Source organism: Protopterus annectens, chromosome 2.part2 (genome assembly GCF_019279795.1).
Source record: "Protopterus annectens isolate FY-2018-M chromosome 2.part2, PAN1.0, whole genome shotgun sequence".
NCBI lineage: Eukaryota > Metazoa > Chordata > Ceratodontiformes > Protopteridae > Protopterus > Protopterus annectens.
Window position 1 is genome coordinate 427,526,835 of NC_056730.1, and position 19,865 is coordinate 427,546,699.

General features: G+C 44.7%; 1 protein-coding gene across 2 annotated transcripts in view; it reads left to right on the forward strand.

Annotated features, from left to right (window-relative positions):
• The window catches only part of FCHO2 (FCH and mu domain containing endocytic adaptor 2), a 4,043,518-nt gene that overhangs the window by 365,327 nt on the left and 3,658,326 nt on the right, over positions 1–19,865 (forward strand). For both annotated transcript variants that reach the window (XM_044063938.1, XM_044063939.1), the window contains exon 3: positions 545–619. In XM_044063938.1, the coding sequence (XP_043919873.1) occupies positions 545–619 (75 nt within the window). The remainder of the gene's footprint in view (positions 1–544; positions 620–19,865) is intronic.

Below are 19,865 nucleotides of genomic sequence, written 5' to 3' on the forward strand. Positions count from 1 at the left end.
CTGAAAAACAGAAAAAAATGATCTTTAAAAACATTAATATGTTGTGCAATAGCATTGGTAGTACAACGGTTCCTTATATCACCTAAGTGCTCCAAAATCCGTAAACGATACTTTTCCTTTAAAACCAGCTTTGCAGTCTCATAAACCAGCTCATTAATTGAATTGGTTGTTTTTAATGTTTTTATTGGATTATGGCTTGGTAAACATTTTGTATATAGTAGTGCTTTATTTTATTTAATTTTAATATGGTCTGATGAAGCGGCTATGTCAGTGAAAGCACTTGCTCAGTAAATTTGGTTTTGTGTATATTCTGCTGTGTTGGTCGGGAACCTCTGTTTTTCTTCATGTTTTTTAAATGCACATCTTAATGTTTTATTTTAGACTAAGCTAAGCAGAAGATAAGAAGCATGACAGCTGGTGCAGGACTGCATGCCAGCATGCTGCTTAGATAGCTTAGTTATGTCATTCATTTATGATATGTTAAACTTCAGCAGGTGTTGCAACATAACTGCAAACAACTAATTTTATCAGTATTTCTTTTCAGGGCAGGAATTGAAGATGCATATGCAAGGGCAGTGACCAAACTGGCTAAATCAGTAAGCAATTACTCACAGTTGGGGTAAGTTATTTTAAACTGGAAAGACAACAAAAACTTAAATTTACAGATAGTGAAACTCATGATTTGAGATGATATTTTTTGTGCATTGGTATTGCTGATGCAAATAAATGTACATATATTAGAAGAAACTAGATAGAAGGCTATGAAGGAGCAAGTAAGTGGGTAATATGGTAAAAATGGAAGCATGCCTTGACAGACCTCCACAACATGTGAAGTAGGACTCTAGATTAGCATCACAGTGGTGGCAACTGGCCCAAGTATCATAGGTATTTAGTATAGATGTTCATCGTGCATACAGCTGCAGTCATAACAGATGGGTTATCCTGCCGTCAGGCGGGTCCTCGGTCGGCTTGCCGTCAGGCGGGTCCTCGGTCGGCCGAATTCCAAAGTCTAGGTCCGACGTCGGTTGTCGTTGCTTCCTCCCTGACGTCAGTGCGGCAGGGGTATAAGACGCAGCCGATGCCATTTTCTTCAGTCTTTCTTGCCGAGCGGTGCCCGAAGCAGAAGCAGTTCGCAAGTGCCGGTCGGCCAGCTCCTGAGATTTACGAAAGTATTTCAGCCGAAGTCTTCTTGAAAGCTAAGTACCCCGTTGGGGAAACTTTTCTTGCCTCAGACCGATGTCAGACAAAGTTAGTAATTACATTTCATGTGGGAAGCAAATACCGCATAAGGATTTCCACTCTTACTGTATACCTTGCTTAGGCCCAGACCACGACGTCTCGGCCTGCCATTTTTGTGCTAGATTCAACAAACGCACTATTAAGCGTCGGGAGTTCGCCCTTCACTTTTGGCAAAAATTTAATTATATTATGTCGTCGGATACTCCGACTCCAGTTTTGAGCAAAAAACGCAAAGATAAGGACCGGCATACGAGGTCCGCACCACCTACTGATACCACGCTAAGGCCGACTACCAGTTCTCCGGTACTCAGCGAGGTGCCTACACAGCCCCTGAGTACCAATGGCAATGCATTACCGGTGTCTTCAGTACCCGAGGTCGCAGGCTCCTCAGCCCCCCATTCCTACTACAGATACTGACGCCACTCCTGGCGGGGAAACTTAGAATTTAGACAGTCCTGCCATTTCTCAAGGGGTCTTCAGGCCTTCCTCCTTCTCTATTAAAGCCTTCACTAAATCTAAAACAGCCATGAAAACCAAAAAACAGGTTCTTCAGACACCCGCTCAAGGCATCATACCTGAAAAACAGATGCTTAAGATGGCTGAGGATTTGATTACTCTTATCAGGGGTTCTCAACCCCCCTCTGACAAAAGACCCAGATTAGAGGAAGACTACCCTTTCTCAGATCAAGCTTCTATTACCTCAGAACTATCTGAGGACCAGGATTGTGCCTATTCTCCATTCGAAGACTCTGATGCAGAGGAGTCTATTCCCTCGATGTTCATCGTGCATACAGCTGCAGTCATAACAGATGGGTTATCCTGCCATCAGGCGGGTCCTCGGTCGGCCGAATTCCAAAGTCTAGGTCCGGCATCAGTTGTTGTCGCTTCTTCCCTGACATCAGTGCGACAGGAGTATAAAGGAACCAGCCGACGCCATTTTCTCCAGTCTTTCTTGCCGCGCGGTGCCCGAAGCAGAAGCAGTTCGCAAGTGCCGGTTGGCCAGCTCCTGAAATTACGAAATTTGGAAACTGAAGTCTTCTTAAAAGCTAAGTACCCCGTTGGGGAAACTTTTCTTGCCTCAGACCGATGTCAGACAAAGTTAATAATTGTATTTCTTGTGGGAAGCAAATACCGCATAAGGATTTCCATTCCCTCTGTATACCTTGTTTAGGCCCAGACCACGACGTCTCGGTCTGTCGCTTTTGTGCTACATTCAACAAACGCACTATTAAGCATCGGGCGGAGTTCGCCCAGCATTATTTTGGGAAAGCATTTAACTATACTATGTCGTTGGATACTCCGACTCCGGTTTTGTCTAAAAAACGCAAAGACAAGGACCGACACCACGCCAAAGCCGACTACACGTGGTCCGGTTCTCAGTGAGGCGCCTACGCAGCCCCTGATTACCAACGACACTTCTTTGATGGTGTCTACTGTGCCCGAGGTCGCAGGCTCCTCAGCCTACACCCCGACTACAGATACCGAAGCCACTGTTGGCATTGAAACTCAGAATGTGGACAGGTCCACCTCCACTGAAGGTGTCTTCAGACCTTCCTCTTCTTTCTCCATCAAGGCTTTCACAAAGTCTAAAGCAACCATGCACCCTAAGAGACCAGCTACACAGGGCCCATCTCCAGGCCCCATGCCTAAGAAATAGATGCTTAAAATGGCTGAGGATTTAATTACTGTAATCAGAGGCTCTCAGCCCCCACCGGACAAAAGGCCCAGAGTGGAGGAAGATTCCCCCTCCTCTGATCAGGGCTCCATTATTTCAGAGCACTCTGATGATGAGGAACATTCTTACTCCCCTTTTGAAGACTCTGATGCGGAGGAGTCCATCCCTTCTGTATCCCCCCATGAGGATTACTCATTTGGGGAAACTTTGCATACCACTGGGAAGGCCAGGATTATTCAGATTCCAAGAAAAGGCTCAGGAAATTTCTCTTGTTACATCAGCATAGGCCTCTGGCTATACCTCCTGTCTTGGACATCCTAGATGGTGTTTACTCGGAGGCCTGCCTTAACCTGGACTCTCTACCTCCAGCTCCAGTTAAGCCTGACTAGTACTACAGGGTTCCTGACTCTCACCAATTTCTTTACAAAAGCCATGCTGCTGACCCAGAAACCATCTCACAGGGCCCCAAGGGAGTTAAGGCCTCCATTGCCAAAAATCCATTGCCTTCCGAGAGAGATTCCAGATCCTTAGAAAGTTGGGGAAAAAAGGTATATACCTTGGCTACCTTATCCATGAAGGCCTTAAACTGTCCATTTCATATGCTAAAATACCAACAGTTTTTGTTATCACAATTGAAGAGTAAAATGTCACAACCTGAACAACCAGACTTGAAGGAGTTGCAGGATTTGATGCATAGTGCAGAACAAGTGGGTAAGCATACCTTACAATGTGGTTTTGATGCTCTAGAGGCCTCATGCAGAGCTGCTGTTACAGGATCAGTCATACATAGGCATGTCTGGCTCAAGGAACAAGCCTTGCCTGATCATGTCAAAGCTAAATTACTAGATGCCCCTCTTCAAAAGGATGTACTATTTGGTGCTAATGCTGAGGAGGTATTAAGGAAAATGGAGGAAAAGGCTAAATCAATGCAAACTGTGAAAGAATTTCTACAGGTTCAACCCCCACGTTTTAGTAGAAATTGGCCTTCCAAAAACTGTTCCTTTCCTGTCACAGACAGACCCCAAAGAGGCAGATACAGGCGCCCGAGGAGCAGAGGACAATCCCAAGGCTCGTATAGAGGCAGACAATGGCAAGCTCCTACACAAAGAGGTGGTGAGGACAACTCGCAATCTTTCAGAAAGCAAACCCAATGACTTTCCCCTTTGCATGCCAACCAGGTTTCAAATGGCAGCCCCCTTAGGAGGAAAGCTGGCATTATTTTCAAAAAATTGGCATGTTGTCACAAAGGACAAATGGATCCTGGACATTATAAACAGAGGCTACAAATTCCATTTTCACACCCTTCCAAAAATGAGAAGCATGCCAAACCTGCCACACAATCAAAGGGCAGAGGCACAAAAGCAAATTACAGATCTCATAAACATGAAAGCTATTCAAGAGGTACCTACGCACGAACAAGGTCAAGGTTTTTATTCCAGGCTATTTCTGGTGCCAAGGAAGGGAAAAGATTGGAGACCTATTTTGGATCTATCCATCCTAAACACATTTCTACTTGTACCAAAATTCAAGATGCTCACTCTACAGCAACTTCTTCCTATGCTGGGCAAGGAGTCTTGGCTGGTAACATTGGACCTCAAGGAGGCATACCTGCATGTCCCAATCAGACAAAATTGCAGAAGGTACCTCAGATTTCTTGCAGGTTCAACCCATTATCAATTCTCTGCATTGCCCTTTGGCTTATCTACTGCACCCAGAGTATTCACGAAATGCCTGGCATCAGTAATTGCCTACTGCAGACTTAAAGGGATACAAATATATCCCTATTTGGACGACTGCCTGATCCAAGCGGACAGCAAGCACATTCTTCAGAAACATCTGGCTTATGTAATAATGTTATTGAAATCTCTGGGATACACAGTCAACAAAAAGAAATCAAGGCTAATACCCTCTTGGAAGATAATTTTCCTGGGTGCCAACTTGGACACAAACACCCAGATGGCCTACCTCACGCCAGAGAAGCAGGGGCAACTAATACAATACTTCAGAACACTAGCAAACTGCACCAGGCTGACTGCAAGGAAAATCCTGCAGGCTCTGGGATTCATGGCATCTTGCATCCTACTAATCCCATGTGCAAAGCTGCATATGAGGAAACTACAATGGTACCTAAAAAACATATGGTCTCAACACAGCCACAGTTTGGAAACAATAATACCACTAATTCCATGTCTGCAAAAGGAATTTCTGTGGTGGGCTCAAGCATGTCAAACAAACACAGGTCTTCCATTCAGCAAGCCTCAAGCAAATCAAGTCATCACAACAGATGCCTCGGACTACGCCTGGGGGGCGCACATGACAGATCGGTGCATTCAGGGCAAATGGTCCCAAAAGAAAAGCACCTTCACATCAATCAAAAAGAAATGCTAGCAGTAATAAATGCTATGAAAGCTTTCAAGGACCTTCTACAACCAGGTCAATTATTGATAAGAATGGACAACACCACAGTCATGTGGTACATAAACAAACAGGGAGGAACACATTCTTACCCCCTATGCAGACTGGCCATGTCACTTTGGAACATGGCCATGGACTTACAAATGGAACTACAAGCACAGTACTTGCCAGGCTAGGAAAACACGCTGGCAGACAACCTAAGCAGGAATATGACAGATCCACACGAATGGAAATTGCAGCCAAAAGTTTTTACAGAAATAATCCAAGAATGGGGAAGGCCAGACATAGATCTCTTCGCCTCCCACAAGAATCATCAATTGACAAAATTCTGCTCAAGGATCTTCCATCCAAAGGCCTGGAGAGTGGACGCTCTTTCTTTCAGTTGGACATCAATGACAGTTTATGCCTTCCCTCTTCTTCCTCTGCTGCCCAAAGTTCTATTAAAGACCAAAGTAGACAGACTAAAGATGATTCACATTGCTCCGGGCTGGCCAAGGCAACACTGGTACCCACTCCTGAGGAGCCTGATGCATTCCCCACCATGGACCCTGCCTCTAATACCTCTTCTTCTGACTCAGCACAGTTTCAAAACTCTTCACAGCCGGCTAAAATCCCTCAATCTAGCCGCATGGAAGATTCCTTAGCATCTCAAAAGGCCCTACTCTCCAAGGAGGTGCAGGATGTCATTTTGTAGGCCAGAAGGCCATCAACTAGAAAAGCTTACTCTGTAAAATGGAAACGTTTTTGTGTCTGGAATGAGAAAAAGGGCCAGGATCCTGGAAAACTGAATTTACCTCAAATACTACAATATTTGGCTGAACTGCTAAGCAGTAGACTTTCTTTCTCCTCCATCAAAATACATGCCTCAGCCATTTCTGCAGAATACAACACTGATCCACCTTTATTCTCTCACCCTCTCTTAAGACAGTTCCTCAGAGGGGCTAAGAATTTAAGGCCTCCAAGGAAACAACCAATACCTGCTTGGGATCTTAATTTCATTCTGGAAAAATTGACCTTGCCTCCCTTTTAGCCAGCCGCCTCATCAGATTTGCAATATTTGTCCTGGAAAACAGCTTTCCTTCTGGCTATCACCTCAGCTCGTAGAGTTTCAGAACTACAGGCTCTCATGGCTGTCCAGCCTTTTATCATCTTCCATCAGGACAGAGTTTCCTTACGAACCAACCCGGCCTTTATGCCTAAAGTGGTATCCAGTGTAGCTTTAAATCAGGCCATACATTTACCTACTTTTTATCCTAATCCTCAAAACAAAGGGGAGTGAATACTACATTCCTTGGACATCCACATGCAGCTGCGTTATTATTTGGACAGAACAAAGCCTTTCAGAAAATCAGAACAGCTCTTTGTTGGCTATGCGGTAGGAGCTCAAGGGAAGCCAATTTCAAAACAGACAATCTCAAAATAGATAGCCCACTGCATACGCTTTTGCTATTTCTTTCATGGCAAAACTGTTCCTACAGGCATTAGAACTCATTCCACCAGGGCCACAGCCACCTCTGCAGCCTTCCTCAGAGGAGTTCCTACCAAGGATATTTTGGAAGCAGCCACTTGGAGTTCTGTGCATGCCTTCTCCAAGCACTACAACCTACCATTATACTCCAAATCTAGAGCAGGCTTTGCCACTGCAGTCTTGCAGGGCATTTTGGCTCCTCCTAGTTCCAACTAGTGCCTACCACCCCTTTCTTAGCTTTGGGATTCTACCCATCTGTTATGACTGCAGCTGTATGCACGATGAACATAGTACAGTTTTGTACCTACCATAAATGTAGATGTTCGAGTGCTAATACAGCTGCAGTCCAGGTTTCCCTCCATCCTTCCCCTCTTGGGACAGGCATATAGGCTAGCACATCCTCATACAACCTGATTGGGGTTTTCATTTATGATGTATTTGCTTGCAACTACTGTATTTTGATTATATAGCACTGCATTATCACACATTTTTATTATTGCCTTCCTTCTGGGGGCACCTGACATCTGGGGCAAGAAAAACTGAAGAAAATGGCGTCGGCTGGTTCCTTTATACCCCTGTCGCACTGACGTCAGGGAAGAAGCGACGACAACCGACGCCGGACCTAGACTTTGGAATTCGGCCGACGGAGGACCCGCCTGACAGCAGGAGAACCCATCTGTTATGACTGCAGCTGTATTAGCACTCTAACATCTACATTTATGGTAGGTACAAAACTGTACTGTGCCCCCCCCCCCCCCCCCTGAGGACTTCTCTTTTGGGGAAACCCTGCATACATTGAGGGAACACTTTCACTGGGAAGGCCAAGATTACTCAGATTCCAAGAAAAGGCTCAGGGAATTTCTTCTGCTCCCCTAGCATAGGCCTCTGGCTATCCCTCCTGTTTTAGATATATTGGATGATGTGTACGCAGAAGCCAGCCTTAATCCTGATTCTTTGCCTCCAACTCCTGTTAAACCAGACAGGTATTACCGGGTTCCTGATTCTCACCAGTTCCTATATAAAAGTCATACTGCTGACCCAGAAACTATTTCACAGGGTCCCAAGGGAATTAAGGCCTCTACTGCTAAAAACCCATTACCTTCAGAGAGAGATTCCAGATCTTTAGAAAGGTGGGGGAAAAAGGTGTACACCTCGGCCACTTTAACCATGAGGGCATTAAACTGTCAGTTCCATATGTTAAAGTATTAACAGTTTTTGATATCTCAGCTGAAAAGCAAAATGACACAACCAGAACAACCAGATTTAAAAGAGTTGCAGGATTTGTTGTATGGTGCAGAGCAAGTGGGTAAACATACCTTGCAGTGTGGTTTTGATGCTTTAGAGGCCTCATGTAGAGCTGCTATTACGGGGTCTGTTATACGCAGGCATGCTTGGCTCAAAGAGCAAACCTTACCAGATCATGTCAAAGCTAAATTATTAGATGCACCTCTTCAAAAAGATGTGTTGTTTGGTGTTAAAGCAGAGGAGGTGCTAAAGAAAATGGAGGAAAAAGCGAAATCAATGCAAATAGTGAAAGATTTCCTGCAGGTACAGCCACCACGTTTCAGCAGAAACTGGCCTTCAAAAAATTGGTCCTTTCCAGCCACGGACAGACCTCAAAGGGGCAGATACAGGCGTCCAAGGGGTAGAGGGCAACCTCAAGGATCTTTCAGAGCCAGACAGTGGCAAGCACCAACCCCAAGAGGTGGAGAAGATAGATCATAGTCTTTTAGAAAACAGACACAATGACTTCCCCTACACCTGCCAAGCAAAGCTTTAATGGCAGCACCTTTGGGCGGAAAACTGACATTATTCTCAAAAAATTGGCATATTGTTACAAAAGACAAATGGATTCTGGACATTATAGACAGAGGCTACAGGTTCCACTTTCACACCCTTCCAAAAATGAGAGGCATGCCAAACCTGCCACAAAATCAAAGGGCAGAGGCACAAAAACAAATTTCAGCTCTCATGGGCATGAAAGCAATTCAAGAGGTACCTGTAAAAGAACAAGGTCAAGGGTTTTATTCCAGACTATTCCTGGTACCAAGGATAGACAAAGATTGGAGACCTATCTTAGACCTATCCATCCTAAACACATATCTACAGGTGCCAAAATTCAAGATGCTCACATTACAGCAGCTTCTTCCCATGCTGGACAAGGAGTCTTGGCTGGTAACATTGGACCTCAAGGAGGCATACCTGTATGTCCCTATCAGACAAGATTGCAGAAGATACCTCAGATTTCTTGCAGGTTCAACCCATTACCAATTCTCTGCATTGCCCTTTGGCTTATCTACTGCGCCCAGAGTGTTTACGAAATGCCTGGCATCAGTAATCGCCTTCTGCAGACTACAAGGGATACAAATCTACCCATATCTGGACGACTGCCTGATCCAAGCGGACAGCAAGGACATACTACTGCAGCACCTGGCGTTTGTAATAAAACTGTTGAACTTCCTGGGATACACAGTCAACAAAAAGAAATCAAAACTAATACCCTCTCAACAAATAATTTTCCTGGGTGCCAACTTGGATACAACCACCCAGATGGCCTACCTCACGCCAGACAAGCAAGGGCAACTGTCTCAATACTTCAGAAAAATGGCAACTTACACCAGGCTAACTGCAAGGAAAGTCCTGCAGGCTCTGGGATTCATGGCATCTTGCATCCTACTTATCCCATGTGCAAAGCTGCATATGAGGAAACTTCAATGGTTCCTAAAAAACTTATGGTCTCAACGCAGCCACAGCTTGGAAGCAATTATACCACTCATTCCATGCCTTCAAAAGGAATTTATGTGGTGGGCTCAAGCTTGCCAAAGAAACACAGGTCTTCCTTTCTGTGTACCTCAAGCAACTCAAATCATCACAACAGACGCCTCAGACTACGCATGGGGAGCACACAAGCCAAATCAGTGCATTCAGGGAAAATGGGCACGAAAAGAGAAGCTCCTTCACATCAACCAAAAGGAAATGCTAGCCGTGCAAAAGGCTATTATGACCTTCGAAGACCTACTGCATCCAGGCCAGCTGTTGATAAGGACAGACAACACCACAGTGATGTGGTACATAAACAAACAGGGGGGAACTCATTCATACCCCCTGTGCAGGCAAGCCATGACCCTATGGAACACAGCACTGGAACTGAAAATTCAACTACAGGCACAATTCCTGCCAGGGAAGGAAAACACACTGGCAGACAACCTAAGCAGAAATATGACAAATCCACATGAATGGAAGTTGCATCCTCAAATTTTCACAAAGATGACTCAGGCATGGGGACAGCCAGACATAGATCTCTTTGCTACCCACAGAAATTGCCAGTTGAAAAAATTTTGTTCAAGGACCTATCATCCACAGGCCTGGAAAGTGGACGCACTTTCCTTCAATTGGGCAACATTGGCAGTCTATGCCTTCCCGCCTCTTCCTCTGCTGCCCAAAGTTCTATTAAAAGCCAGAGCAGAGAGGCCGAAAATGATTCTCATTGCTCCAGACTGGCCAAGGCAACACTGGTATTCGCTCCTGAAGAGCCTGACACATTCCCCACCATGGATCCTACCTCTAGTCCCTCTTCTGTTGTCCCAGCACAACTACAAAACTCTTCACAGCCATCTCAAAACTCTAAATCTAGCTGCATGGAGAATTCCTTGATTTCCCAACAGTTTCTCCTCTCCAAGGAGGTGCAGGATGTCATCTTGGAGGCCAGAAGACCTTCTACTAGAAAGGCCTACTCCGCCAAATGGAAACGATTTTGTGCCTGGAATCAAAAGAAGGGGCAGAATCCTTGGGTAATAAATATACCTCAAATTTTACAGTACCTAGCTGAGATGTTAAACAATGGACTTTCCTTCTCCTCCATCAAGATCCACGCTTCAGCCATTTCTGCACAATACAACACAGATCCTCCTTTATTCTCTCATCCTCTCTTAAGGCAGTTCCTCAGAGGAGCAAAGAATATAAAACCCCCAAGGAAACTACCAGTCCCTGCTTGGGACCTCAACTTCGTATTGGAAAAGCTGACCCTTCCTCCCTTCCAGCCAGCTTCTTCATCAGAGTTACAGTACTTGTCATGGAAAACAGCCTTTCTTCTGGCTATCACCTCAGCTCGCAGGGTTTCGGAGCTACAGGCCCTCATGGCTGTGCAACCATTCATCATTTTCCATCAGGACAGAGTTTCCTGATGAACCAACCCTACCTTTATGCCAAAGGTAGTATCCAGTATAGCTTTGAATCAGACTATCCACTTACCTACTTTTTATCCAAATCCACAAAACAAAGGGGAAAGACTACTACATTCCTTGGACATTCACAGACAACTTCGTTATTATTTGGACAGGGCAAAGCCATTCAGGAAATCTGAACAACTCTTTGTGTCCTATGCTGCAGGTGCTCAAGGAAAGGCTATTTCCAAACAGACAATTTCAAAATGGATAGCCCGCTGCATATGCTTTTGTTACTCATTTCATGGAAAAACTGTGCCTGCATGCTTCAGATCCCACTCCACCAGAGCCACAGCTACCTCTGCAGCCTTCCTCAGGGGGGTCCCTACCAAGGATATTTTGGAAGCAGCCACCTGGAGTTCAGTGCACACTTTCTCCAAACACTATCACCTCCCACTATACTCTAAGTCTAGAGCGGGCTTTGCCACAGCAGTCCTGCAGGGCATCCTAGCCCCTCCTAGTTCCACTTAGTGCCTACCACCCGTACTTAACTTTGGGATTCTACCCATCTGTTATCACTGCAGCTGTATGCACGATGAGCATAGTACAGTTTTGTACCTACCATAAATGTAGATGTTCGAGTGCTCATACAGCTGCAGTCCAGGTTTCCCTCCCTCCAACCCCTCTTTGGACAGGCCTTATGACAAACCCTTTTCATATAACCTTTTGGGGTACTCTTTTATGGTGTATTTGCTTGCAACTACTGTTTTTGATTTATCAACATTGCATTTTTGCATTACATTATGTTTGCCTTCCTTCTGGGGGCACCTGACATCTGGGGCAAGAAAAACTGAAGAAAATGGCGTCGGCTGCCTCTTTTATACCCCTGCCGCAGGGAGGAAGTGACGACAACCGACGCCGGACCTAGACTTTGGAATTCGGCCGACCGAGGACCCGCCTGACAGCAGGATAACCCATCTGTTATGACTGCAGCTGTATGAGCACTCGAACATCTACATTTATGGTAGGTATAAAACTGTACTTTCACTGGTGTAGGTCTGTGATTAGTATTACGCTTTGTGTTAACAGAAGCAAGCAGAATGAAAGAGTAGTTGAAAGGCTCTCTTGTTTTTTTTTCCCTCCAAGTATCTGCCAACTTTCAGCCTTCCTGTTGAATGATTGGCCATGTTATTCCTAAAGGGTGAGTGCCATTGACAAAAAGTCCTCTTTCAGGCAATCACCATTGTGTCTGTGCCCTAACCCCTGCTCTGTTCATAGCAGGCCTGATAAGCACATTGATTTCAGTGCTGGACATCTACACAGATTTACTTCCATTCATGCTTCTCTGCTGCTGCACAGCTGCAGCAGATAGTGCTTGGTGAGAATGCATGTGTATTTTTGTTGCTATACTGTATATCCAGCTTCTGTTGCTGTTAATTTTGCAGAACACTGGACCCCCCCACCTGCCCAGGATGGTCAAGACACTTCTGCTCACTAGTAACCTTCTTGGCTGGCCTCTAGTGCCCAGATTTCTAGTCAAGCCAGAGTCATCTTGATCACTGTAAGGACAGTATCTCTCTGTTGCACACAGCCAGCTTTGAAATGACTGATGTTCAACAAATGCACTGCCTTGCTGGCTTATGGGTAGTAGTGCCTTGTTACCCTCTCTATGGCAGTCTGTCAGAGCTCATAACCCCTCCCATTGATTGCCTGCCTGCCTGTGAGTGAGAAGTACCAATCACCTGGCAGGACCAGGATAGCCCGTCACACTGACAGACATGGTCCTTTCATATATATATATTTTTTTTGTGCCACAGAGAAAGATCTCTGTGAGAAGCCGAGGGATGGTAAGTTGATTATTTTAATTTTACTAGCTGTATTGCTGCTTCTTTTTCCAGTTTTGTTGCTTGTGGTGGAAGGAGTATATGCAAGAAACTCCAGTGGTGGCTGTGGATAGCAGAGCTATTTAAACAATAGCTCTCCTAGCAGCAGTCATGCATCCACGCGAGTGATGTGAATATGTTAAGATGCATCTTGCATCATAGCATGATGTGTGCGACAGGCGCCAGGGTACAGAAAAGTATTTTTTTTATTTTAAGTGCAAGTTTGATTTTCTTTATATTTCTTCTATGGACAGGCTTACTAATTTATGGCTGACCTCTTTGTTAGAGGAAAAAGCCTTGATACAGTGCTGTTATTGTCATATATATATATATATATATATATATATAGTGTTAACAGCACATAATGTGGTTGATTCAGAAGCCAGTAGATGTGTGAAATGTATAGAGTTTAAAGGACTTTGCCATTGAGGTGGAGAATTTAAGAAGAGCGATTTCAGCTTCAGTAGATGAAATAAACCTTCTGGTTGATGTTAGACCTAATTCTGAGTGTAGAGGATTAAATAAATATAAAAGGAACAGGTCTGTTTATCCACTGTAGGTATTCAAACTGACATTAATGATTTTAATGTGGAGGTCAGTCCTACACATTATAATTTGACAATGCGGTATATTACTTGCAAGTGATGCTGGGATTCAAACTGAATTTACACTATGGTTGGTATGGTATGGATATATTTGAAGATGAATCTAGTGTGCAGATGTCTACAGATAGACAAGTAATAGCTAGTGAAGACAATAATCAAGTAACAGTTAGTGAAGTTAATTTAAAGAAGAGAAAGTGAGAGGATACTGACTCTGAAGAACTCTTGCCAGTTTGAACTTGTTTTGAATAAACAGACTGAGAGGAGCTGTAGGTGGAACTTTTAGAGTAATTTTAGAGAATAATAGAACTGTGGTCAGACAATCAGCTGTTATAATAGTTCTAGAGGATTTAATGATCAGGAAAGGCATAAGATTATTTTGTAGTATTTGTAACAAAAGGAGATTCTGCCAGCCCAGCTATCTGGAATTTTGTACATACAGTAATCATATGCCATTTGTGAATCAACATGATTCATATAAGATACTTGTGTTACAAATGTATTAGAAATGTATGTCAGATGTATATCAAACTGCTGGTATAGAAGTGTGTGTTGAAAAGGTTTTTGCAAAGTGCTTAAAATATAACTACAGCATGCCCTACTAGAATAGAACAGAAATGTACCTGCACTGTTGTAACTGTTTAGATGTATATGTTTTAACAATGGAAACTGGAATACAGAGTGTTAACTTGCAAAACTCAGGCAAATAGCTGAAGTTAAATTATTTTATGACTGGGCCATAAAAATGTTATCTTTCAGTTTCAGTGCAACAACAGACACATTTGTCTGTGCTGTGAAGATGTCCTTCAAGGATGCATCTGCAGTCCTAACAAATGGGTTGTGCTGGCCTCAGGCAGCCCTTCAGTCGGCCGGATTCCAAAGTCTGGGTCTGGCCTCGGCTGGTGTCGCACTTCACCTGCCGTCATAGCTGCAGTTCTTCGGGTATAAAGGCATCAGCCGACGCCATTTTCCTCAGTCTTTCTTGCCGCGTGGCGCCCGAAGCAGAAGCTGTTCGCAAGTGCCGGTCGGTCAGATCCAGAGATTACTACTACCAAAGACTTCTAAAAAGCTAAGTACCCCGTTGGGGACTCTTTCTTGCCTCAGCCGATGTCAGAAAAAGTGAATAACTGTTTAACTTGTGGGAAACAAATACCTCATAAAGACTTCCACTCTTACTGCCTACCTTGTTTAGGCCCAGACCACGACGTAGCAGCTTGTTTAGCCTGTGCTTCTTTCAACCGACGGACGCTTAGACGTCGGTCGGAGTTTGCTGAGGAGTTTTTCGGCTCCGCTTTTGCTTATATCATGCCGTCGGAGACTCCGACTTCACATTTAGCTAAAAAGCGTAAGGAAAAGGACCGACACTCGCGGTCCGCGGTTTCGGCCGAAACCGTGGTTAAGCCAACCGCGAGTGTCTCGGTTTCGGCTGAAACAGAGTCTGCGGTTCTTCCTTCGGCCGAAAGCATGCCTCCTACTACCGAGGCCTCTTCTAGCATGGCTGAATCTGCTACTGAAATTCCACCTACTCTTACAGTTTCTCAGGATTTATCAGATACTATTCCCCTAGATGTATCTACTCCTGCACATGGAGCTGCTAGGCCCCCTGCATCCATGTCAATTAAGGCCTTTGCCAGGGCTAAAGCAGCTAAATCTTCCAAGGCCGTGCCTACTAAAGCCCCCTCTCACAGGCCTAGCTCTAGTACTCAAATGCTTAGTCTAGCAGAGGATCTCATTTCTTTGATCAGGGGATCCCAGTCTCACCCTGATAGGGCCTCTCAACCCCTTCCAGAGAAGAGGCCTAGAGCAGAACCCCCTGAGCCAGTTTCTACTGATTACTCCTCAGATGAATCAGAAAATACAAACCCTCCTGAGGGCCCTTATTCTCCATATGAGGACTCTGATGCAGAAGACTCCATTCCTTCTGCCTCTCCTCCTGAGGAATTTTCTTTTGGGGAAACCTTGCATACTATGAGGGAACAATTTCAATGGCAGGGTCAGGATTTCTCAGACTCTAGGAAAAGGCTTAGGACTTTTTTGCATTTGCCACAGCATAGGCCTTTAGCCATTCCTCCAGTACTTACAGTTGTGGATGATGCATTTAATGATGCTTGTACTGCTCCTGATTCACTCCCTCCGGCCCCTGCTAAGCCCGACAGATACTACAGGGTTCCGGACACACATAATCACTTATATAAGGCTCCTTTTGCAGATCCTGAAACTATTTCACAGGGCCCCAAGGCTGTAGCAGCTACCTCTGCCAAAAACCCACTCCCCTCTGAAAGGGAATCTAGGGCCTTGGAGAGATGGGGTAAAAAAGTTTATACTTCTGCTACTCTTTCGGCTAGGGCCTTAAACTGTCAATTCCACATGATTCAGTATCAGGAATTTATATTAGATCAGTTATCTAAAAAGTTGTCCTCACCTGAAGCTTTAGATCAAAAGTCTCTTCAGGAAATGGTACATAACATACAGCAGGTCAGTAACCATTCCTTAAAATGTGGCTATGATGCACTGGAGTCTTCCTTCAGATCAGCTATGACTGGTACAGTGATCAGAAGGCATGCATGGTTAAAAGAGCAGTCATTACCAGACCATGTAAAATCAAAGCTCCTAGATGCTCCCATGGATAAACACAATTTGTTTGGCTCTCCTGCACAGCAAGTGCTGAAGAAGGTGGAAGAGAAAGCAAAATCTGTCCAGACAGTCAAGGATTTCTTACAGGTCCAGCCTCCAAGGTTTAGTAGGAACTGGCCTTCCAAGAACTGGTCCTTTCCAGACACCAGCAGAACACAGAGAGGCAGGAATAGGTGCACAAGAGGCAGAGGTCAATCCAGAGGTGCCTACAGGGGACGTCAGTGGCAGCCTAACAACCAGCGAAGTACTGCTGCAGATCCAGCCACTACCATTTCCACAGGACAATCACAGTGACTTGGCCCTGAAGCCGCCTACCAGGGAACAACTAGAAGCACCCTTAGGCGGAAAGCTAGCCTTATTTTCAGTAAACTGGCATTGCATTACAGGAGACAAATGGATTTTTCAGACAATAGACAAAGGTTACAGGTTTCACTTCCATACTCTACCAAGGAAGAGAGGAATGCCAAACCTACCTCCAAATCAATGGCAAACGCTCTAGAACAAATAGACAACTTGAAAAGGATGAGAGCTATAGAAAAGGTGCCATCTATGGAACAAGGGCAAGGATTTTACTCCAGACTTTTCCTGGTGCCAAGGAAGGAAAATCAATGGAGACCTATTCTAGACCTGTCCGCATTAAACACATACCTCATTGTCCCAAAATTCAAAATGCTGACTCTACAGCAGCTTCTTCCCATGCTGGGCAAGGAGTCTTGGCTGGTAACTCTAGATCTCAAGGAGGCATACCTGCACGTCCCCATACGACCAAATTGCAGAAGATACCTCAGATTTCTTGCAGGATCAGAGCATTATCAATTCTCAGCATTGCCTTTTGGCTTATCTACTGCGCCCAGAGTATTCACGAAATGCCTGGCATCAATAATTGCTCATTGCAGGCTCCAGGGAATTCAAATTTACCCTTACCTGGACGACTGCCTGTTACAAGCGGACAACAGAGACAAATTAACAAAAGACTTGAAAAGGGTCATTCATCTATTGCAAGCCTTGGGATACACAGTCAATATAAAAAAGTCAAGGCTGTTGCCATCCCAAAGGATAACCTTCTTGGGTGCAGAACTGGACACATCAAATCAAATGGCATCCCTCACAGCAGAAAAACAAAAGCACCTTCCACTCTACTTCATGGCATTAACAACGCAGAACCAGCTTACAGCAAGGAAAATCCTGCAAGCCCTGGGTTACATGTCATCCTGCATAATATTGATCCCACATGCCAGACTGCATATGAGGAAGTTGCAATGGTACCTCAGGAATTTATGGTCTCAGCACAAGCACAGCCTAGAAACCCAAATTCCAATAATTCCATGCCTGAAGCAAGAATTCCGATGGTGGGCTCAGGCCTGTCAATTGAACAAAGGACTGCCCTTCCACAGCCCTCAACCAAGCCAGACTATCACCACAGACGCCTCAGACCTTGGTTGGGGGGCACACATGCTGGTCAAATGCATACAAGGCTTATGGACTCAAGACCAGCTAAACCTACACATAAACCAAAAAGAGATGCTGGCAGTAAAACTGGCAATTCAGTCATTCAGTCCGTTTCTCCAACAGGGACAATTGCTGATAAGGACGGACAACACCACAGTTATGTGGTATATCAACAAACAGGGAGGCACACATTCATATCCTCTATGCCGGATGGCAGTGGATCTCTGGAATGTGGCCCTAAGCCTCAACATACAGCTCAAGGCAATATTTATGCCAGGAAAAGAAAACATACTAGCAGACATCTTAAGCAGGACTACCACGGATGCCCACGAATGGATGCTGCATCCAGACATCTTCAAATCCATCACAAGGAAATGGGGACTACCAGAAATAGACTTATTCGCATCTCCACACAATCACCAATTGAAAAAATTCTGCACAATGACATACCACCCACTTGCTTGGAAGGTGGACTCCCTATCTTTCAGTTGGAAAAACCTGACAGCATATGCATTCCCACCTCTTCCTTTGATGCACAAGGTGCTATTGAAGATCAAAGAAGACCACCCAAGGATCATCCTGATAGCTCCAGACTGGCCGAGGCAGCACTGGTACCCACTACTGAGGAGTATGTCTTGGGAACTCGCATGGCCTCTACCCCTGGTTCCTTTACTGCTAACACAGAACAACTTCAAAACCCTGCATCCGAACCTGAAAACACTGCAGCTAGCTGCTTGGAGCATTGCATGAGACAAAATAACCCAGATTTATCTCAAAGGGTTAAAGACATTATCTTGGAAGCTCGCAGACCCTCAACAAGAAAAACTTACTCAGCGAAATGGAAAAGATATCTCTTTTGGAGTGCAGCAAAAGGGCAAAATGTAGCACTGGTAAACATAGCTAACATCCTGGAATACTTAGCAGAACTTTTCCACAATGGCCTATCTTACTCCTCCATTAAGATTCATCGTCAGCTATTTCAGCAGAATACAACATGGATCCTCCAGTCTTCTCTCATCCTCTACTCAGGCAGTTTCTGAGAGGAATCAAAAATGTAAAGCCTCCAAGGAAGCCACCATTGCCTACATGGGACTTGAACTTTGTACTAGAAAAGTTGACACTTCCCCTTTTGAACCAGCAGCAACAGCAGAATTACAGTACTTATCATGGAAAACTGCTTTCCTGCTTGCAATCACTTCAGCAAGAAGGGTTTCTGAATTACAGGCATTAATGGCAGTGCAACCCTTCCTTATCTTCCATCAGGATAGAGTGTCCATGAGAACTAATCCTACCTTTATGCCAAAGGTGGTCTCCAGGGTATCTTTAAACCAAGCAATCCACCTACCTACATTCTTCCCCAACCCACAGAACAGGGGAGAAAGACTGCTGCATACCTTGGATGTGCATAGGCAATTGCGCTACTACCTGGACAGAACCAAGAACAATATAAAAACTGACCAGCTTCTGGTAGCATATGCCACAGGAATGGAAGGAAAAGCAATTTCAAAACAGACAATCTCAAAATGGATAGGAAATTGCATTAGATTTTGTAATTCTTATCATGGAAAGGCAACTCCAGAAAATATCAGACCTCACTCCACAAGGGCTACAGCCACTACTACAGCCTTTACAGGAGTGGCTACAAAAGACATTTTAGAGGCTGCTACTTGGAGCTCCGTGCATACATTTGCCAAGCATTATAATCTACCCTTATACTCCAGATCCCGATCAGGTTTTGCCACTGCTGTTTTGCAAGGGATCTTAGCTACACCATAATCTAGTTAGGGCCTCCTCCCCCAGTTTGGCTATGGTATTCTTCCCATTTGTTAGGACTGCAGATGCATCCTTGAAGGACATAGTACAGTTTTGTACCTACCATAAATGTAGATGTCCGAGAGGTATGCATCTGCAGTCAGGATTACCCACCCTCCTTCCCCTCTGTGGTACTCCTAGGGTATTTGCCCATCTTGTAGCTAGCTGGGGGAATCTATTATGGTGTATTTGTTTGTATATATGTATATACATGTTTATTTCTATTTGCTCTCTGTTGTTTGGAAACATTTGCATTTATCCAAATTTAGCCTTCCTAGAGGGCATCTGGCATCTGGGGCAAGAAACACTGAGGAAAATGGCGTCGGCTGATGCCTTTATACCTGAAGAACTGCAGCTATGACGTCGGGTGAAGTGCGACACCAGCCGAGGCCAGACCCAGACTTTGGAATCCGGCCGACCGAAGGGCTGCCTGAGGCCAGGACAACCCATTTGTTAGGACTGCAGATGCATACCTCTCGGACATCTACATTTATGGTAGGTACAAAACTGTACTTTTTCTGTATT